The sequence below is a fragment of the Leucoraja erinacea genome, chromosome 16 (assembly GCF_028641065.1).
Source record: "Leucoraja erinacea ecotype New England chromosome 16, Leri_hhj_1, whole genome shotgun sequence".
NCBI lineage: Eukaryota > Metazoa > Chordata > Chondrichthyes > Rajiformes > Rajidae > Leucoraja > Leucoraja erinaceus.
The window spans coordinates 3,369,611-3,385,172 of NC_073392.1; the positions used below are offsets into that span (position 1 = coordinate 3,369,611).

The 15,562-nt window shown below is 52.0% G+C and overlaps 1 protein-coding gene across 2 annotated transcripts in view; it reads left to right on the forward strand.

Annotated features, from left to right (window-relative positions):
• Positions 1-482: 482 nt before the first annotated feature.
• pxk (PX domain containing serine/threonine kinase) overlaps positions 483-15,562 on the forward strand; it is a 41,218-nt gene continuing 26,138 nt past the window's right edge. For both annotated transcript variants that reach the window (XM_055647568.1, XM_055647569.1), the window contains exons 1-4: positions 483-740; positions 11,952-12,002; positions 13,193-13,240; positions 14,502-14,688. In XM_055647568.1, the coding sequence (XP_055503543.1) occupies positions 639-740; positions 11,952-12,002; positions 13,193-13,240; positions 14,502-14,688 (388 nt within the window). In that variant the 5' untranslated portion in view covers positions 483-638. The remainder of the gene's footprint in view (positions 741-11,951; positions 12,003-13,192; positions 13,241-14,501; positions 14,689-15,562) is intronic.

Here is a 15,562-nt window from a genome sequence, read left to right on the forward strand (position 1 = left end):
TATATATATATATATATATATATATATATATATATATATATATATATATATATATATATATGTACATATATATACATATATATATGGTGACTCCAGTCACCACACTTGCCTAGAAATAACTAATATATATATATATATATATATATTAGTTATTTCTAGGCAAGTGTGGTGACTGGAGTTGCAGTGACGTTTCTAGGCGGGGATTTCTGCAACATTCATTTTCTCCAGAGATGCCGCCTGTCCCGCTGAGTTACTCCAGCATTTCGTGTCTCTCTTCGTTGTAAACCAGCATCTGCAGTTCCTTCCTGCACGTTTCATCAACTGGCTCTGTGCTGGAGCTTGGGTCCGGCAGCTGGAGGTCGAGCGGTGGGACTCAGCGGACCCCGTGTGGATGTCGGCGGACGGCAGCGGGACTTGGGCAGCGGGAGGTCGGCGCTAGGACCCGGTGGACCACTGTGTGACGGGAGGGTCGGCGCTAGGACCCGGTGGACCACTGTGTGACGGGAGGTCGGCGCTAGGACCCGGCGGCCAGCGTGCGGTTGGCGGGACGTGGCTGTCCGTCCGTCGGTGGGTCGGTCGGTGTCGGTGCCGGTTGGCGGCCGCTCTCCCCTCACGCTGGCCGGGCGGGCGGCGGCGCCATGGCGCTGATGGAGAAGAGGAGCCCGGGCAAGGTGCTGCTGGACGACACGGTGCCGCTGCGCTGCGTGATCGAGGCCAGCCAGAACCTGCAGTCGCACACGGTGAGGCCCCGGGCCCGGTGTGGGGGGGAGAGAGAGAGGGCCCGGTGTGGGGGGGGGGGAGAGGGCCCGGTGTGGTGTGGGGGGGAGAGGGCCCGGGTGTGTGGGGGGGAGAGGGCCCGGTGTGTGGGGGGGAAGAGAGGGGCCCGGTGTGTGTGGGGGGGAGAGAGGGCCCGGTGTGGGGGGGGGGAGAGGGGGCCCGGTGTGGGGGGGGGGAGAGGGCCCGGTGTGTGGGGGGGGGGGGGGGGGGGGGGGAGAGAGGGCCGGTGTGGGGGGGGGGGGGGGGGGGGGGAGGGCCCGGTTGTGTGGGGGGGGGGGGAGAGGGGCCCGGTGTGGGGGGGGGGGAGAGGGCCCGGTGTGGGGGGGGGGGGGGGAGAGGGCCCGGTGTGTGGGGGGGGGGGGGAGAGGGCCCGGGTGTGTGGGGGGGGGGGAGAGGGCCCGTGTGTGGGGGGGGGAGGGCCCGGTGTGGGGGGGGGAGGGGGGAGAGAGGGCCCGGTGTGGGGGGGGGGGGGGGGGAGAGGGCCCGGTGGGGGGGGGGGGGGGAGGGCCCGGTGTGGGGGGGGGGGGGGGAGAGGGACCGGTGTGGGGGGGGGGGGGGGGGGAAGGGCCCGGTGTGGGGGGGGGGGTGGGGGGGGGGGAGGGGGGAGGGCACGGTGTGGGGGGGGGGGGGGGGGAGAGGGCCCCGGTGTGGGGGGGGGGGGGGAGAGGGCCGGTGTGTGGGGGGGGGGGAGAGAGGGGCCCGGTGGGGGGGGGGGGGGAGAGGGCCGGAGGGGCCCCGGTGTGGGGGGGGAGGGAGAGATATAGGCTCCCGGTGTGTGGGGGGGGGGGGGGGGAGGGCCCAAGTGTGGGGGGGAGACGGTGTGGGGGGGGGGAGAGGGCCCGGTGTGTCTAGGGGGGGGAGGGCCGGTGTGGGGGGGGGGGGCAGATTCGGTGTGGGGGGGGGGAGAGAGAGGCCCCGGTGTGTGGGGGGGGGGGTCCCGGGGGGGGGGGGGGTCGAGAGACGGAGGGCCGGTTGTGGCGGGGGGGGGGGGAGGGCCCTGGGGGGGAGAGGGGCCGGGTTGTGGGGGGGGGGACCGGGTTGTGGGGGGGGGTTCCGTTGTGGTGGGGGGGGGGGGAGTTGGCTCTGGGGGGGGGGGGAGAGAGGGCTGGAGGTGGGGGGGGGGGGGGGGAGAGGGCCCGTGTGTGTGTGGGGGGGGGGAGGGAGAGGGCCCGGTGTGTGGGGGGGGGGGGAGGGGGGGAGAGAGGCCGGTGTGTGGGGGGGGGGAGAGAGGGCCCGGTGTGGAGAGGGCACGGTGTGGGGGTGGGGGGGGGGGAGGGGCCCGGGTGTGGGGGGGGGGGGGGGAGACCGGTGTGGTGGGGGGGGGGGAGAGAGGGCAGTGTGGGGGGGGGGGGGTTGGCGGGTTGTGTGGTGGGGGGGTGGGGGGGGGGGGGAAAAGGGGAGAAGAGGGGGGGGGGGCGGGGGGGGGGGGGAGAGGGGGGGAGAGGGTCGTTTGTGGGGGGGGGGGGGATAGAGGGCCGGTGTGGGGGGGGGGGGGGAGAGGGCCCGGTGGGGGGGGGGGGAGAGGGCCTGGTGTGGGGGGGGGAGAGAGGGCCCGGTGTGGGGGGGGGGGGGAAGAGAGGGCCCGGTGTGGGGGGGGGTGCTGGGGACGGGGGGGGGGGGGGGGAGGGGCCCGGTGGGGGGGGGGGGGGGGGAAGAGAGGGCCCGGTGTGGGGGGGGGGGGGAGAGGGCCGGTGTGTGGGGGGGGGAAGAAGAGGGGCCGGTGTGGGGGGGGGGGGAGAGAGGGCCCGGGTGTGGGGGGGGGGGGGGGGGCCCGGTGTGGGGGGGGGGAGAGAGGGCACGGTGTGTGGGGGGGGGGGAGGGGGCCGGTGTGGGGGGGGGGGGGGGAGGGCCCGGTGTGTGGGGGGGGGGGAGAGCGGGCCCGGTGTGGGGGGGGGGGGGGGAGAGGGCCCGGTGTGGGGGGGGGGGGGAGAGGGCCCGGGGTGGGTGGGGGGGGGGGGAGAGGGCCCGGTGTGTGGGGGGGGGGGGGGGGGGGCCACGGTGTGTGGGGGGGGGGGAGAGGGCCCGGGTGTGGGGGGGGGGGGGAGAGGGGCCGGTGTGGGGGGGGGGGGGGGGGAGGGCCACGGCCACAAAAAGGGGGGGGGGGTGGGGGGGGGAGGGGGGGGGGGGGGGAGTGGGGGGGGGTCGGGGGGGGTGTGGGGGGGGGGGGGGGGGGGGGGGGGGGGGGGGGGTGGGGGGGGGGGGGGGGGGGGGGGGGGGGGGGGAGAGGGGGGGGGGGGGGGGGGGGGGGGGGGGGGGGGGGGGGGGGGGGGGGGGGGGGGGGGGGGGGGGGGGGGGGGGGGGGGTGGGGGGGGGGGGGGGGGGGGGCGGTGTGGGGGGGTGGGGGGGGGAGAGGGGCCGGTGTGTGGGGGGGGGGGGGGGAGAGGGCCCGGTGTGTGTGGGGGGGAGGGAGAGGGCACGGTGTGTGGGGGGGGGGGGGGAGAGGGCCCGGTGTGTGGGGGGGGGGGAGAGGGGCCGGGGTGGGGGGGGGGGGGGGGGGGAGAGGGCCCGGTGTGGGGGGGGGGGGGGAGAGGGCCGGTGTGGGGGGGGGGGGGAGAGGGCCCGGTGTGTGGGGGGGGGGGAGAGAGGGCCGGGTGGGGGGGGGGGGGGGGGGGGAGAGGGCCGGTGTGTGGGGGGGGGGGGGGGAGAGGGCCCGGTGTGGGGGGGGGGGGGGGAGAGGGCCCGGTGTGGGGGGGGGGGGGGGGAGAGAGGGCCCGGTGGGGGGGGGGGGGGGGAGAGGGCCGGGTGGGGGGGGGGGGAGAGGGCCCGGTGTGGGGGGGGGAGAGAGGGCCCGGTGTGGGGGGGGGGGGGGAGAGAGGGCCGGTGTGGGGGGGGGGGGGGAGAGGGCCCGGTGTGGGGGGGGGAGGGCCCGGTGGGGGGGGGGGGGGGGGAGAGGGCCCGGTGTGGGGGGGGGGGGGAGAGGGCCCGGGGGGGGGGGGGGGGGGGGGGGGGGGAGGGCCCGGGGGGGGGGGGGGGGGGGGGAGGGCCCGGTGGGGGGGGGGGGGGGGGAGAGGGCCCGGTGTGGGGGGGGGGGAGAGAGGGGAGGGGGTGGGGGGGGGGGGGGAGGGGGGGGGGGGGGGGGGGAAGGGGGAGAGGGAGGAGAGGGGGGGGGGGGGGGGGGAGAGGGCCGGGGGGGGGGGGGAGAGAGGGGGTGTGGGGGGGGGAGAGAGGGGCCGGTGTGGGGGGGGGGGGGAGAGGGCCCGGTGGGGGGGGGGAGAGAGGGCCCGGTGTGGGGGGGGGGGGAGAGGGGCGGGGGGGGGAAGGGAGGGGCGGAGAGGGGAGAGGGGGGGAGAGGGGGGGGTGGGGGGGGGGGGGAGAGGGCCGGTGTGGGGGGGGGGGGGGGCTGCTGTCACTGCCGGGCCGAGCGGGATGGGTCTCTGGGGATGGAGCAGTTCAATCATCTGCGAACCTCTCTCACATCCCAGCAACTGCTGCACCAAACTACCCCGCCTTCCCCCAGCCCCCATGAATAATTGCCCCCCCCCCCCCCCATCACTGCACACAGTGTTTCCCCAGCCCCCAAACAATTGCCCCATCCCTGCACTACTGTGAACCCCATAAACTATCATCCCATCATTGCACTACTGAGTTTCCCACCATCTATCGCCCCCATCTCTGGATTACTGTGTGCCCCCCCCCCCATCATCAACTATCACCCCCCCCCCCCCCCATCTCTGGATCATTGTGTTCCCCAGGGTGGTGAATGTGTGGAATTCATTGCCACAGAAGGCTGCGGAGGTCAAGTCAGTGGATATTTTTAAGGCAGAGATAGATAGGTTCTTGATTAATTCAGGGGTTGTGGGGAGAAGGCAGGTGAATGGGGTTAGGAAGGAGAGAATGATCAGCCATAATAGAATTGATGGGCCGAATGGCCTAATTCTCCTCCTATCACTTATGAACTCGTGACCAATTGCCCCACCTCTGGATTACTGTGTTTCCCATCAACTATTGCCCCATCGTTAGATTGCTCCATGTTGCAACCGTTTTGGGGTTGAGGCATCACAAAACTATGTTGACATTTGCAGTTTAGCCTATCTTATTCCTTCCTTTGTATCCTGGGATATAATAATGTCAGATATGTGTTTACTCTATTGTACTTGTAGCTCTCATTTGCCTAAAAGTAGATATTTAAAGTTGTTGGTATGGTCAAAGTCTAGCAACCAGCCATGATGTTTTTTAGCAAATGAATTTAATATATGTATAATTTAAAATTACACAATTGGGGTGGCGTTTAAATTTTATTTTGGCCTCTGATTGCTCTAAACAAAGTCATAAATAACACCAAAACAAAAGGTGCTAGAGGACCTCAGCAGGACATATATCTGAGGAGGGAGTGGGCAGGCGATGTTTTGAATCAGGATCCTTCTTCAGATCGAAGAGGTCAGTCTGAAGAAGGGTCCCAACCCAAAACAAATCATGCACCCTCTGGTGTTATGAATCTCTGTCCATTTGGCTACCTGCACAAGTTATATCCCTTACAGATATGTGATTTTAAAAAAAACAAGTGCTGGAGGAACTCAGTGGGTCAGTCAAAAAGGTCCTAACTCAAAATGTCAATAGACAATAGGTGCAGGAGTAGGCCATTTGGCCCTTCGAGCCAGGCTGATCATCCACAATCAGCATCCCGTTTCTGCCTTCTCCCCATATCCCCTGACTGCTATTTTTTAAGAGCCCTATCTAGCTCTCTCTTGAAAGCATCCAGAGTACCTGCCTCCACTGCCCTCTGAGGCAGATAATTCCACAGACTCGCCACTAACTGTGAGAAAAAGTGTTTCCTCGTCTCCGTTCTAAATGGCTTACCCCTTATTCTTAAACTGTGGCCCCTGGTTCTGGACTCCCCCAACATCGGGAACATGTTCCCTGCCTCTAGTGTGTCCAAGCCCTTAACAATCTTATATGTTTCAATGAAATACCCTCTCATCCTTCTAAACCCCAGAGTGTACAAGCCCAGCCGCTCCATTCTCAGCATATGACAGTCCCGCCAACCCGGGAATTAACCTTGTAAACCTACGCTGCACTCCCTCAATGACAAGAATGTCCTCCCTCAAATGAGGGGACCAAAACTGCACACAATACTCCAGATGTGGTCTCACTAGGGCCCTGTACAACTGTTTGCTCCTATATTCGATTTGTCGCCTGTCCATCCCCTCCCCAGGTGCTACCTGACCCGCTGAATTCTAGCATTTTGTATTTTGCTCCTATTTGTAGCATCTGTAGTTTTATGTGTGTCCATAAATAACAATCTCTGTGGGTGAGTTGCACAATTGATCTTAATTCTGCTGACTTTATTGCACCCTTTGACATTGCTGAGTACACTGTCTCCCACTGATTCCCCTCTGTCCTCTGGATCAGGATCACTTCCCTTTAGTTGCACTGATTGTCACACATAGTATTTCTGCCTACTCTATCCAGAGGCACAATGGTGCAGCGTGGTGCCAGTGACCCGGGTTTGATCCTGACCTGGGGTGCTGTCTGTGTGGAGTTTGCACATCCTCCCTGTGACCGCGTGTGTTTCCTCCGAGTGCTCCGGTTTCCTCCCATGTTCCAAAGACGTTCAGGTTTGTAGGTTAATTGGCCTCAGTAAATTGTTCCTAGTGTGAAGGGAGGGGATGAGAATGGGATAACATAGAACTAGTGTGAACAGCTAGTCGAAATCTTGGCATCAAATGTTGAAATTATAAATTAGCTATTACTGTTGTACTTAATTACTTTGTTGTTTTGTGATACTTTGATTCTAATTAGTGTTTGTCACAAAAGCAGGTTAGTTCTGATATATTCTGCAACATAATTTTCAAAGAGGCTTGGTGCTTTGATTGTGACATTTGATGATACAGCATTTCCTCTCACATTCAAGATGAGAAATAATTATACTGCAGAAATGAAAGTGAAATAAAGCATGTCACAGTAAAACAAAACTAGAAACCACAACTTAGTCACTGATCCCACCAGCAACTGAGTATAGTGCAGGATGTTCTGCCAATATGCACATACCTACAACACAAATTAAGGCTGTCACAGCTGGCAGAGCCACTGCCTCACAGCACCACAGCACCAGAGGGTTTGATCCTGACTTTGGGTGCTGTCAGTGTGGAGTTTGCACGTTCTCCCCGTGACCACGTGGGTTTCCTCTGATTTCCTCCCATATCCCAAAGGCGTGGGTTTATTGGTCTCTGTAAATTGCCCCTAGTGTGGAGGGAGTGGATGCAAAGTGAAATGGACAATGTTGACAATTGTGCAATATGAGTCTATTAAGCAATGTAACTTGCAGCCTTTAGCATTTTAGCTTGTGGTACCAAACATGCCTTTTTAATACCTTACTGTTGAATATTCTAGGGGTTGGGGAGAAATAACACTTTTTTTGAGTCTGAAATTCTCTAGTTCCTACCCACCTTTGCCCCTCTGACATAACTGTGGGTGTAATGCGATTTTCTATAACACAAGGTTTTTTGGAACACAGCTATCGCATTACAGCAGAAGTGGGATGGTTTAAACTTTAAGCCAGTTGTTGATGTCGCACTGAGATAATCATGAGGGCATGTGGCAGGATTAGAAGCTGAGTTTGTTGGGCCGTGCAGAAGCCAACTTCTGCCAATGTTACCATACATAATTGCAGGCATGAGCCCGTGTCTCTGGCAGTGAACTGGCCTCTTCCCTCCTTCCAGTCTGAATTTTGAAGGCTTGAAATTAGAATTATAGAGGCTTTGATAAAGATTAAGTACTTGGCTGTGAATTCCTTAGGAATTTAAGTTTAGTTTAGAAATACAGCATGAAACCGGTCCACCGAGTCCATGCTGACCAGCGATTGCCTGTTCACTCTAGTTCTATGTCATCTCACTTTCTCATCTACTCCCTACACACTAGGGGCAATTTACAGAGGGCCAATTAACCTACAAACCCGCACGTCTTTGGGATGTGGGAGGAAACCGGAGGAAACTCGCATGATCACAGGGAAAACTTGCAAATTCCAGAAAGACAGCACCCGAGGTCGGGATCGAACACCTGTCTCTGGTTCTGTGAGGCAGCGGCTCTATCTGCTGCACCACTGTGCAACCCACTTGGCTTGATTAATGCCAACAGATATTTTGAAGCAGGTTTTTGTAGATCCTACAGTTGTTAACCTTATTCAACATTTTAAACAAATGTCTTTCCATTGGCAGTGCATTTGGGAACATTTCTTAATATGTTTATGCCCTAAAGTTTTTAATGAATTATTTTACAGGACTTATGGCTGACTGATAGCAAACAACCAACTCGTATGTTCTAGGAGCAATATTAGGCCATTCGGCCTAACTGACTGATCTATCTTTCCCTCTCAACCCTATTCTCCTGCCTTCTCCCCATAACCCCTGACACCATTACTTATCAAGAATCTGTCAACTTCCACCTTATAAATACGCATTAACTTGACTCTTGTATTTCTTGTAACAATTCTGGCTATGTCTCAGTTGTAACTTGTTGAAATTTGTTTATTATTTGATTCATTTGGTGGATAGAACATAGACTGGCACAGGAACAGGCCCTTCGGCCCACAATGACTGTGCCCAACATGATGCCAAGACCTACACATATCTGCTTACACATAATCCATATCCTTCCATTGCCTACAAATCCATCAGCCTATCTAAAAGTCTCTTAAATGCCACTATCATATTTAGAAAGTTTTGATTCACCTCTGTTTTCAAGAACACACATTGGAAAGAATATGCTGGAAAGAAATTGAATTGAAACACTTGCTAGAGGCATGTTTCATTTCCATCTATTAATGTACTCTTTTTATGAATTGATTGAAGAATTCCTCGTCGGTTCTACGAGTTTCCGAATTATTCAGTTAGTAACGGTTTAAGAGGAGGCTTCCTCTTTTCAGCTATTGTTTACAGACTTTGCTGTGTGTTGCTCAGACTCACTGATGGGTTTAGTCTGAAGAAGGGTCATGACCCGAAACGTTGCCTTCGTTGCATTGATTCCATGTTCTCCGGGGAATGCCGCCTGATCTGCTGAGTTACACCATCACTTTGTCAATCTTTTTTGTAAACCAGCATCTGCAGTTCTCCAGGTTTAGTTTCATTATTGCATAATGGGCGAATCTGGAGGTTACTGGGAGTAAAATCAAGCCGTAGTTCCTTCGCGTGAAACTGTTCTGATGAAAGGTTTCGCTATACTAAATCAGTTCCTGCTACACTTTCTCTTAATTTGCTGCATGGATTTAACTCATCTGCCATTCTGTGTTTTCTCAAGATCCCTCTCTTACCTGCCAATTTAGACCAGTAAATAGTACAAAATAATGGCCAGACTATGTCATAGTCATACAGCATGGAAATAGGCCCTTCAGCCCAACTTATCCATGCTGACCAAGATGCCCATCTAAGCTGGTCACATTTGACCCAAACTTTTCTCTCTAAATTTTTCCCATCTACGTACTTGTTATAGTACCTGCCTCAACTACCTCCTCTAGTGGGTTTTCTCCAAGATCTTTGGTTTCCCCCCCACATTCCAAAGACGTACAGGTTTGTAGGTTAATTGGCTTGGTGTATGTGTAAATTGTCCCTAGTGCGTGTAGGATAGTGTTAATGTGCGGGGATCGCTGGTCGGCATGGACTCGGTGGGCCGAAGGGCCTGTTTCCGTGATGTATCTCTAAACTAAACTACACCCGGGTTTGATCCTGATGTCGGGTGCTGTCTGTGAAGTTTGAATGTTCTCCCTGTGATCACATGGGGTGACCACTCCGGTTTCCTCCCACGTCCCAAAGACATGCAGATTTGTAGGTTAATTCACCCTCCATAAATACCCCATGGTGTGCAGGGAGTGGATGTAAAAGGGTGATAACATTGAACTAATGTAAATGGGTGAGCGACGGTCGGCATGGACTCTGTGGGCCGCAGGGCCTGTTTCAGTTGCTGTATCTTACAATTCAATTCAATTCTGAATTGGTGTTACCAGCTGTGAAGTCTGCAAATAATTTTTTTGTTTTTGATGTTTTGAAGCGAGATCAAGTGTGATTATTTGTCATATGCACCGGATATAAATTGGAACAATGAAGTTTGTGCTTGCTGCAGCTGTGAACGCTCATTAGATGCAACAACAGCAAAAATAAATATGCAATCAATTATCGGCTATTCTAAGTAAATGAGTGCATAGTGCAAAATCCAAAGTATACAGAGAGAGACTATCAAAGCATTTAAAGACTTAAGCAAATAATACCTACATAGATACATAGACAATAGGTGCAGGAGTAGGTCATTCGGCCCTTTGAGCCAGCACCACCATTCAATGTGATCATGACTGATCATCCACAATCAGTACCCCGTTCCTGCCTTCTCCCCATATCCCTTGATTCTGCTAGCCCTAAGAGCTCCATCTAACTCTCTTTTGAATGCATCCAATGAATCGGCTTCCACTACCTTCTGAGGCAGAGAATCCCACAAATTCACAACTATCTGTGTGAAAAAATGTTTCCTCATCTCAGTACTAAATGGCCTACCCCTTATTCTTAAACTGTGGCCCCTGGTTCTGGACTACCCCAACATTGGGAACATGTTTCCTGCATCTAGCGTGTCCAATCCCTTAATAATGTTATATGTTTCTGTAAGATATCCTCTCATCCTTCTAAATTCCAGTGACTACAAGCCCAGTCGCTCCATTCTTTCATCATATGACAGTCCCGGCAATTAACCTTGTGAACCTACGCTGCACCCCCTCAATAGGAAGAATGTCCTTCCTCAAATCAGGAGACCAAAACTGCACAAACGTCCAGGAACGAATGAGATTGCAAAAAGTGGTGGACAATGCCCGGTCAGTCCATCACAGGTACTGACCTCCCCACCATCGCAAGGGATCTATAGGAGATGTCATAAGACCCACACCACCCTGGCCCTCTCATTTCACCTCTGCCATCGGGAAGAAGGTACAGGAGTCCAAAACGGTGACCTCCAGATTCAGGAACTCCTTCCCAATAACCGTCAGGCTCTTGAACACTACAAAACACCAACTAAACTATTAATTGTGAGCTGTCATGGTTGGACTAAGGCTTTTGGGCTTTTTGCATTGGTATTGGGTTTTGAATCCATTGTTCTTGTTTGTTATATTATCTGTGTGCACTGTGGTACAGGCCTGTTATGCTGCTGCAAGTAAGAATGTCTTTGCCCTGTCGTCTGCGTATGACAACAAAACACTGTTGACTCGATGTCGGGTGCAAATAGAAGTGGGAATCTCCGCAAAGCTGTTGGACTTTGTAGACTTTGACGTGCCTTTTTACACTTTCAACTATACTTTTCTGGTTTGTCTCCACTGTTCCACGATGTTGGGGAAGTCCAGAACAAGGACCACTGCTCCTTGCTCCATGATGTTGGGGATGTCCAGAACAAGGGGTCACAGTTTAAGGATAAGGGGGAAATCTTTTAGGACCGAGATAAGAAAAACATTTTTCACACAGAGACTGGTGTATCTCTGGAATTCTCTGCCACAGAAGGTAGTTGAGGCCAGTTCATTGAGGTACAAGATACTGAGTTGGATGATCAGCCATGATCATATTGAATGGCGGTGCAGGCTCGAAGGGCCGAATGGCCTACTCCTGCGCCTATTTTCTATGTTTCTATGTTCTTCTTAAACGGAGGAACAATTTTGGCCATTCTCCTGTCCTCTGTGGCTGAAGCGAAAGCAAAGATCTCTGTCAAGGACCGAGCAAACACCTCTCAATAACCAGAGAGGGATCCTATCTGCTCCTGTGGACATCCACCTTATGTAGAGAGCCAATGCCCCTATCTTCTTGATATCAGATCCTGCAGAGATGTTGCGTGGCTGAGATGATTGGTGTCCAACCACCTCCTCCATCTCCATATTAGATATGATTCCAACCAGCACAGTGATTGCCTCCTGATTACCATTGCTCCACTTTAGCCAGGTCTTTTTGATACCGCGCTCCATCAAACGCTGCCTTGATGCCACGGGTAGCTACCCACATTTCCATGAGAAGTGAGAATAACTGTCCCTGATATCCATGGCGGTGCAATTCCACAAAGCAGATTCTGGACCAGAAGATGATGCTTCAAGACTCAGGACAATTAACATTGTGGGAGAGAGACCTTTAATCCACCATTTCATCTGCATTTCAGATGTCCAGCAGTTTTTGTTGTACTTGAAGTGTGCCCTATTTTTACCTTGCATGCTTGTACTTTTACAGGAATATATCATTCGTGTACAACGTGGAGTTTCAGCAGAAAATAGTTGGCAGGTACGTCGTATGAAATCAATTACTATGATTAAAAAAAAAAAAAATTATCTGTTGAATGTATGAACTCTCCAAAAACCAGACACCACCAAACCCAGGAACAACCTTTTCCCCTCTGTTATCAGGCTTCTGAAGGGACCTTCCACAAGCTAGGGTACTGTCCAATTCACCTCTACCGCATTGTGGACATTTGACTTTATCATGGAACTGGTGCGTTACAATGCTGAGAACTATATGCTGCAGAAACAAGGAACTGCAGATGCTGGTTTATGAGAATAAACACAAAGTGCTGGAGTAACTCAGTGGGTCAGGTAGCATCTCCTGAGAAAGTTTTGGGTCCGGACCATTCTTCTATATTCTGCAGGTAGACACAAAATGCTGGAGAAACTCAGCGGGTGAGGCAGCAACTATGGAGAGAAGGAAGGTCGCCAATTCCTTCTCTCTATAGATGCTGCCTCACCCGCTGAGTTTTCTCCAGCATTTTGTGTCTACCTGCAGAATATAGAAGAATGGTCCGGACTTGTGTCTGACTTTGATTTTACCAGCATCTGCAGTTCTTACTAAAACATTTTGCCCACTCCACTGCAAAATCTCCTCAAAGTATGTCTACTTTGAAGAAGTTCTATAGTCTGTACTTTGATTCTTCCCATTTACCTATTGTATTTGAGTTTGCCGATTGTATTTATGTATAGTATTTTATGACTTATTTGGACAGCGTGCAAAGCAAAGCTCTACTTTAGTACATGTGACAATGATAAACCTAAACCACGTTGCCCCGTCTACACTAGTCCCACCTGCCCATGGTTGGCCCATTTCCCTCAACCTTTCCATACAGCTGTCCAAATGCCTTTTAAATGTTGTTATATGTTGTTAAATGTTTTATGGCCCTGATCACGGGTGAACAAGGAGGAGGACTGACTTAACTTTGTGCCTTCCACCACAGTGAAGAATGCTGTTGTGGATGTTTGTGTTAAATCTTATTGCGTATTGTGTGGTTTTTTTTAATTGTACCGCTGCTGGCAAATTCATTTCACTGCACCTTCGGGTGTATGTAACGAATAAAATTGACTATTGACTATACCTTACACTTTCTGGTTTAAGTATTACTCTAAATATTTTCCTGCAATCTCACTGAAGATTGTTAAGGCAGAGGCCAAAAACAGTAAGTTATTTTATATTTTGTTTGCTTGCAGATTATCAGAAGATACAGTGACTTTGACATCCTGAATAGTAATTTACAGGTATTTATTATCTATGTTGCATTTTTTTTAATGTACATAGAAGATATGTCATCATGATTTTTTCAAAGTGAAATTCCTTTCCTTAAAATATATTCCAAATGCAAATTTTGTGAGATTCTGGAAATAACTCCCTTTGGTTCTACTTCAGCTGCTATTGTTATTTATATGTAATTTTTTTAAATATATATATATATTTTTACCTTTTCTTATATATTTAAAATTGCTCTTGTGAATCGCACCGTGGGATTGACTTTTAAATTTCGTTCTACCATGTGTAATGAGCAATGACAATAAAGAGATTCATTCATTCATTCATTCATTGAATGATTGTATTTTTATTTGTTAAGTGAGGTTCTGAAATGTTGTACATGTTGCACTATTTATCTTGAAATTGTGAAGAATTAATATTACTTTACGGGTTGAAATTTAAAGTCTTGTTTTCTCTTAAGGATGAAATACATTTTCAAACATTAATTGTTTTTGTATAAGTTTAAGACTGACATAATACGTAGCAGTCAGAACAGTTAGTTCATCAGATATATAAAGCCAAACCAGTAGCATTCCAAACTAGGATCCAATGCTTTTCAAATTATTTTATTATTTATTAAGCTACTAGTTTGCAAATAGTGGATTGTAAGCTGGTTTTAAAATACATGTAGCTAGCCTGATGCTTAGCATTTTTGTTACCATTCTTTCACGGATTTAGTTCTAAGGGAAGATGTTATGTATTGTTTTGGTAATCATAAATCTTGATAACTGAAATACTTGTATGGGCATGTCATTCATTACAGCCCTAACAATGGCTTAACATATTTCAGACTTCTGTAAACATTTGAGCTGTTGAGATGTATAGAGCAAGTTGGATTAGTTTATTATTTAAAAAGAAACTTAGAATCATGTTAGATCAATAAGTTTGTCTAGGCATTTAAGGACAGCTGATAAAGCTGCTGCCTCACAATGCCAGACACTGGTTTGATCCTGACCTTGGGTGCTGTCTGTGCCGAGTTTTGCACGTTCTCCCTGTGACTGCATGAGTTTCCTCTGGGTGCTTCGGCTTCCTCCAGCATCCTGAAGTTGTGCGAGGTTGCAGGATAATTGGCTTCTGTAAAGTTCTCCCTAATGTGTAGGGAGTGGACTGAATGTGGGATAAGGTAGAACTGGCGTGAATGGGTGATCGATGGTTGGTGTGGACTTGGTGGGCCGAAGGGCCTGTTTCCATGCTGTATCTCTAAACTCTAAACATTATGAATGTTTATTGCAGATCTCAGGCCTGATCCTACCTCTACCTCCCAAAAAGCTAATTGGAAATATGGATCGGGAGTTCATTGCAGAAAGGCAGAGGGGACTTCAGAATTACCTGAACTTCATCATAACACAACACGTGCTATCCAGCTGTGAGCTGGTTAAAAAATTCCTCGATCCTACCAACTACTCTTCCAACTACACTGGTCAGTACCTCCGAAGCAGACGTGTGCATTGCCATGTTTTGGTTGTTTAATTGCATTCCATTTCAAACGTACATACTCCAGGCACTTAAATAGTTTCTGACTTGAAATAAAACTTTCAAAATACACAGAGCTATATTTAAAAACAAAACAGTCACTATGTCTTTTCTTACACCTTTATCTACATGTAAAACTATGACCGTTATAAATATACATGGAGCATAGTACAGCACGGGAACTGGCCCTTTGGCCCACATTGTCCGTATTGAACATGATGCCAAGTTAAGCTAATCTCTGCCTGCACGTAATCCATTTCCCTCTTCCCTGCATATCAATGAGTCTATCCAAAAGTCTCTTAAATGTCACAATCGTATATCTGCCTCCATCACCATCCTTGGCAGCGTGTTCCAGGACTCCACCACCCTCTGTGTCAAAGGGCGCACATCTCCTTTAAACTTTGCCCCTCTCGCCTTAAAGCCATGCCTTCTAGTCTTTGACGTTTCCACCCTGAGAAAAAGGTTCTGACTGTCAACGGTATCTATGTCTCTCATAATTGTATATATTTCTATCGGGTCTCTCCTCCGCCTGTGACTCTACAGAGAAAACAATCCAAGTCTGTCCAATGTCTTCGAGCTAATGGCTTCTAACTCGGGCAGCCTTCTGGTAAAATTCTTCTACATCCTCACCAAAGCCTACATATCCTTCCTGCAATATCAACAATATAAATATTGTTCATTTGCCAAAGAGTGGCAAACAAATTTTAAAATGAAAACATATGTTTGGAATACAGACATTGCTTGCAAGGCCAACTGTATATCTGTTAAAGGGGAGGGGAGCCGGCATGTGTTGTTCCCGGCATCATCTTCTCTTGAGCTTT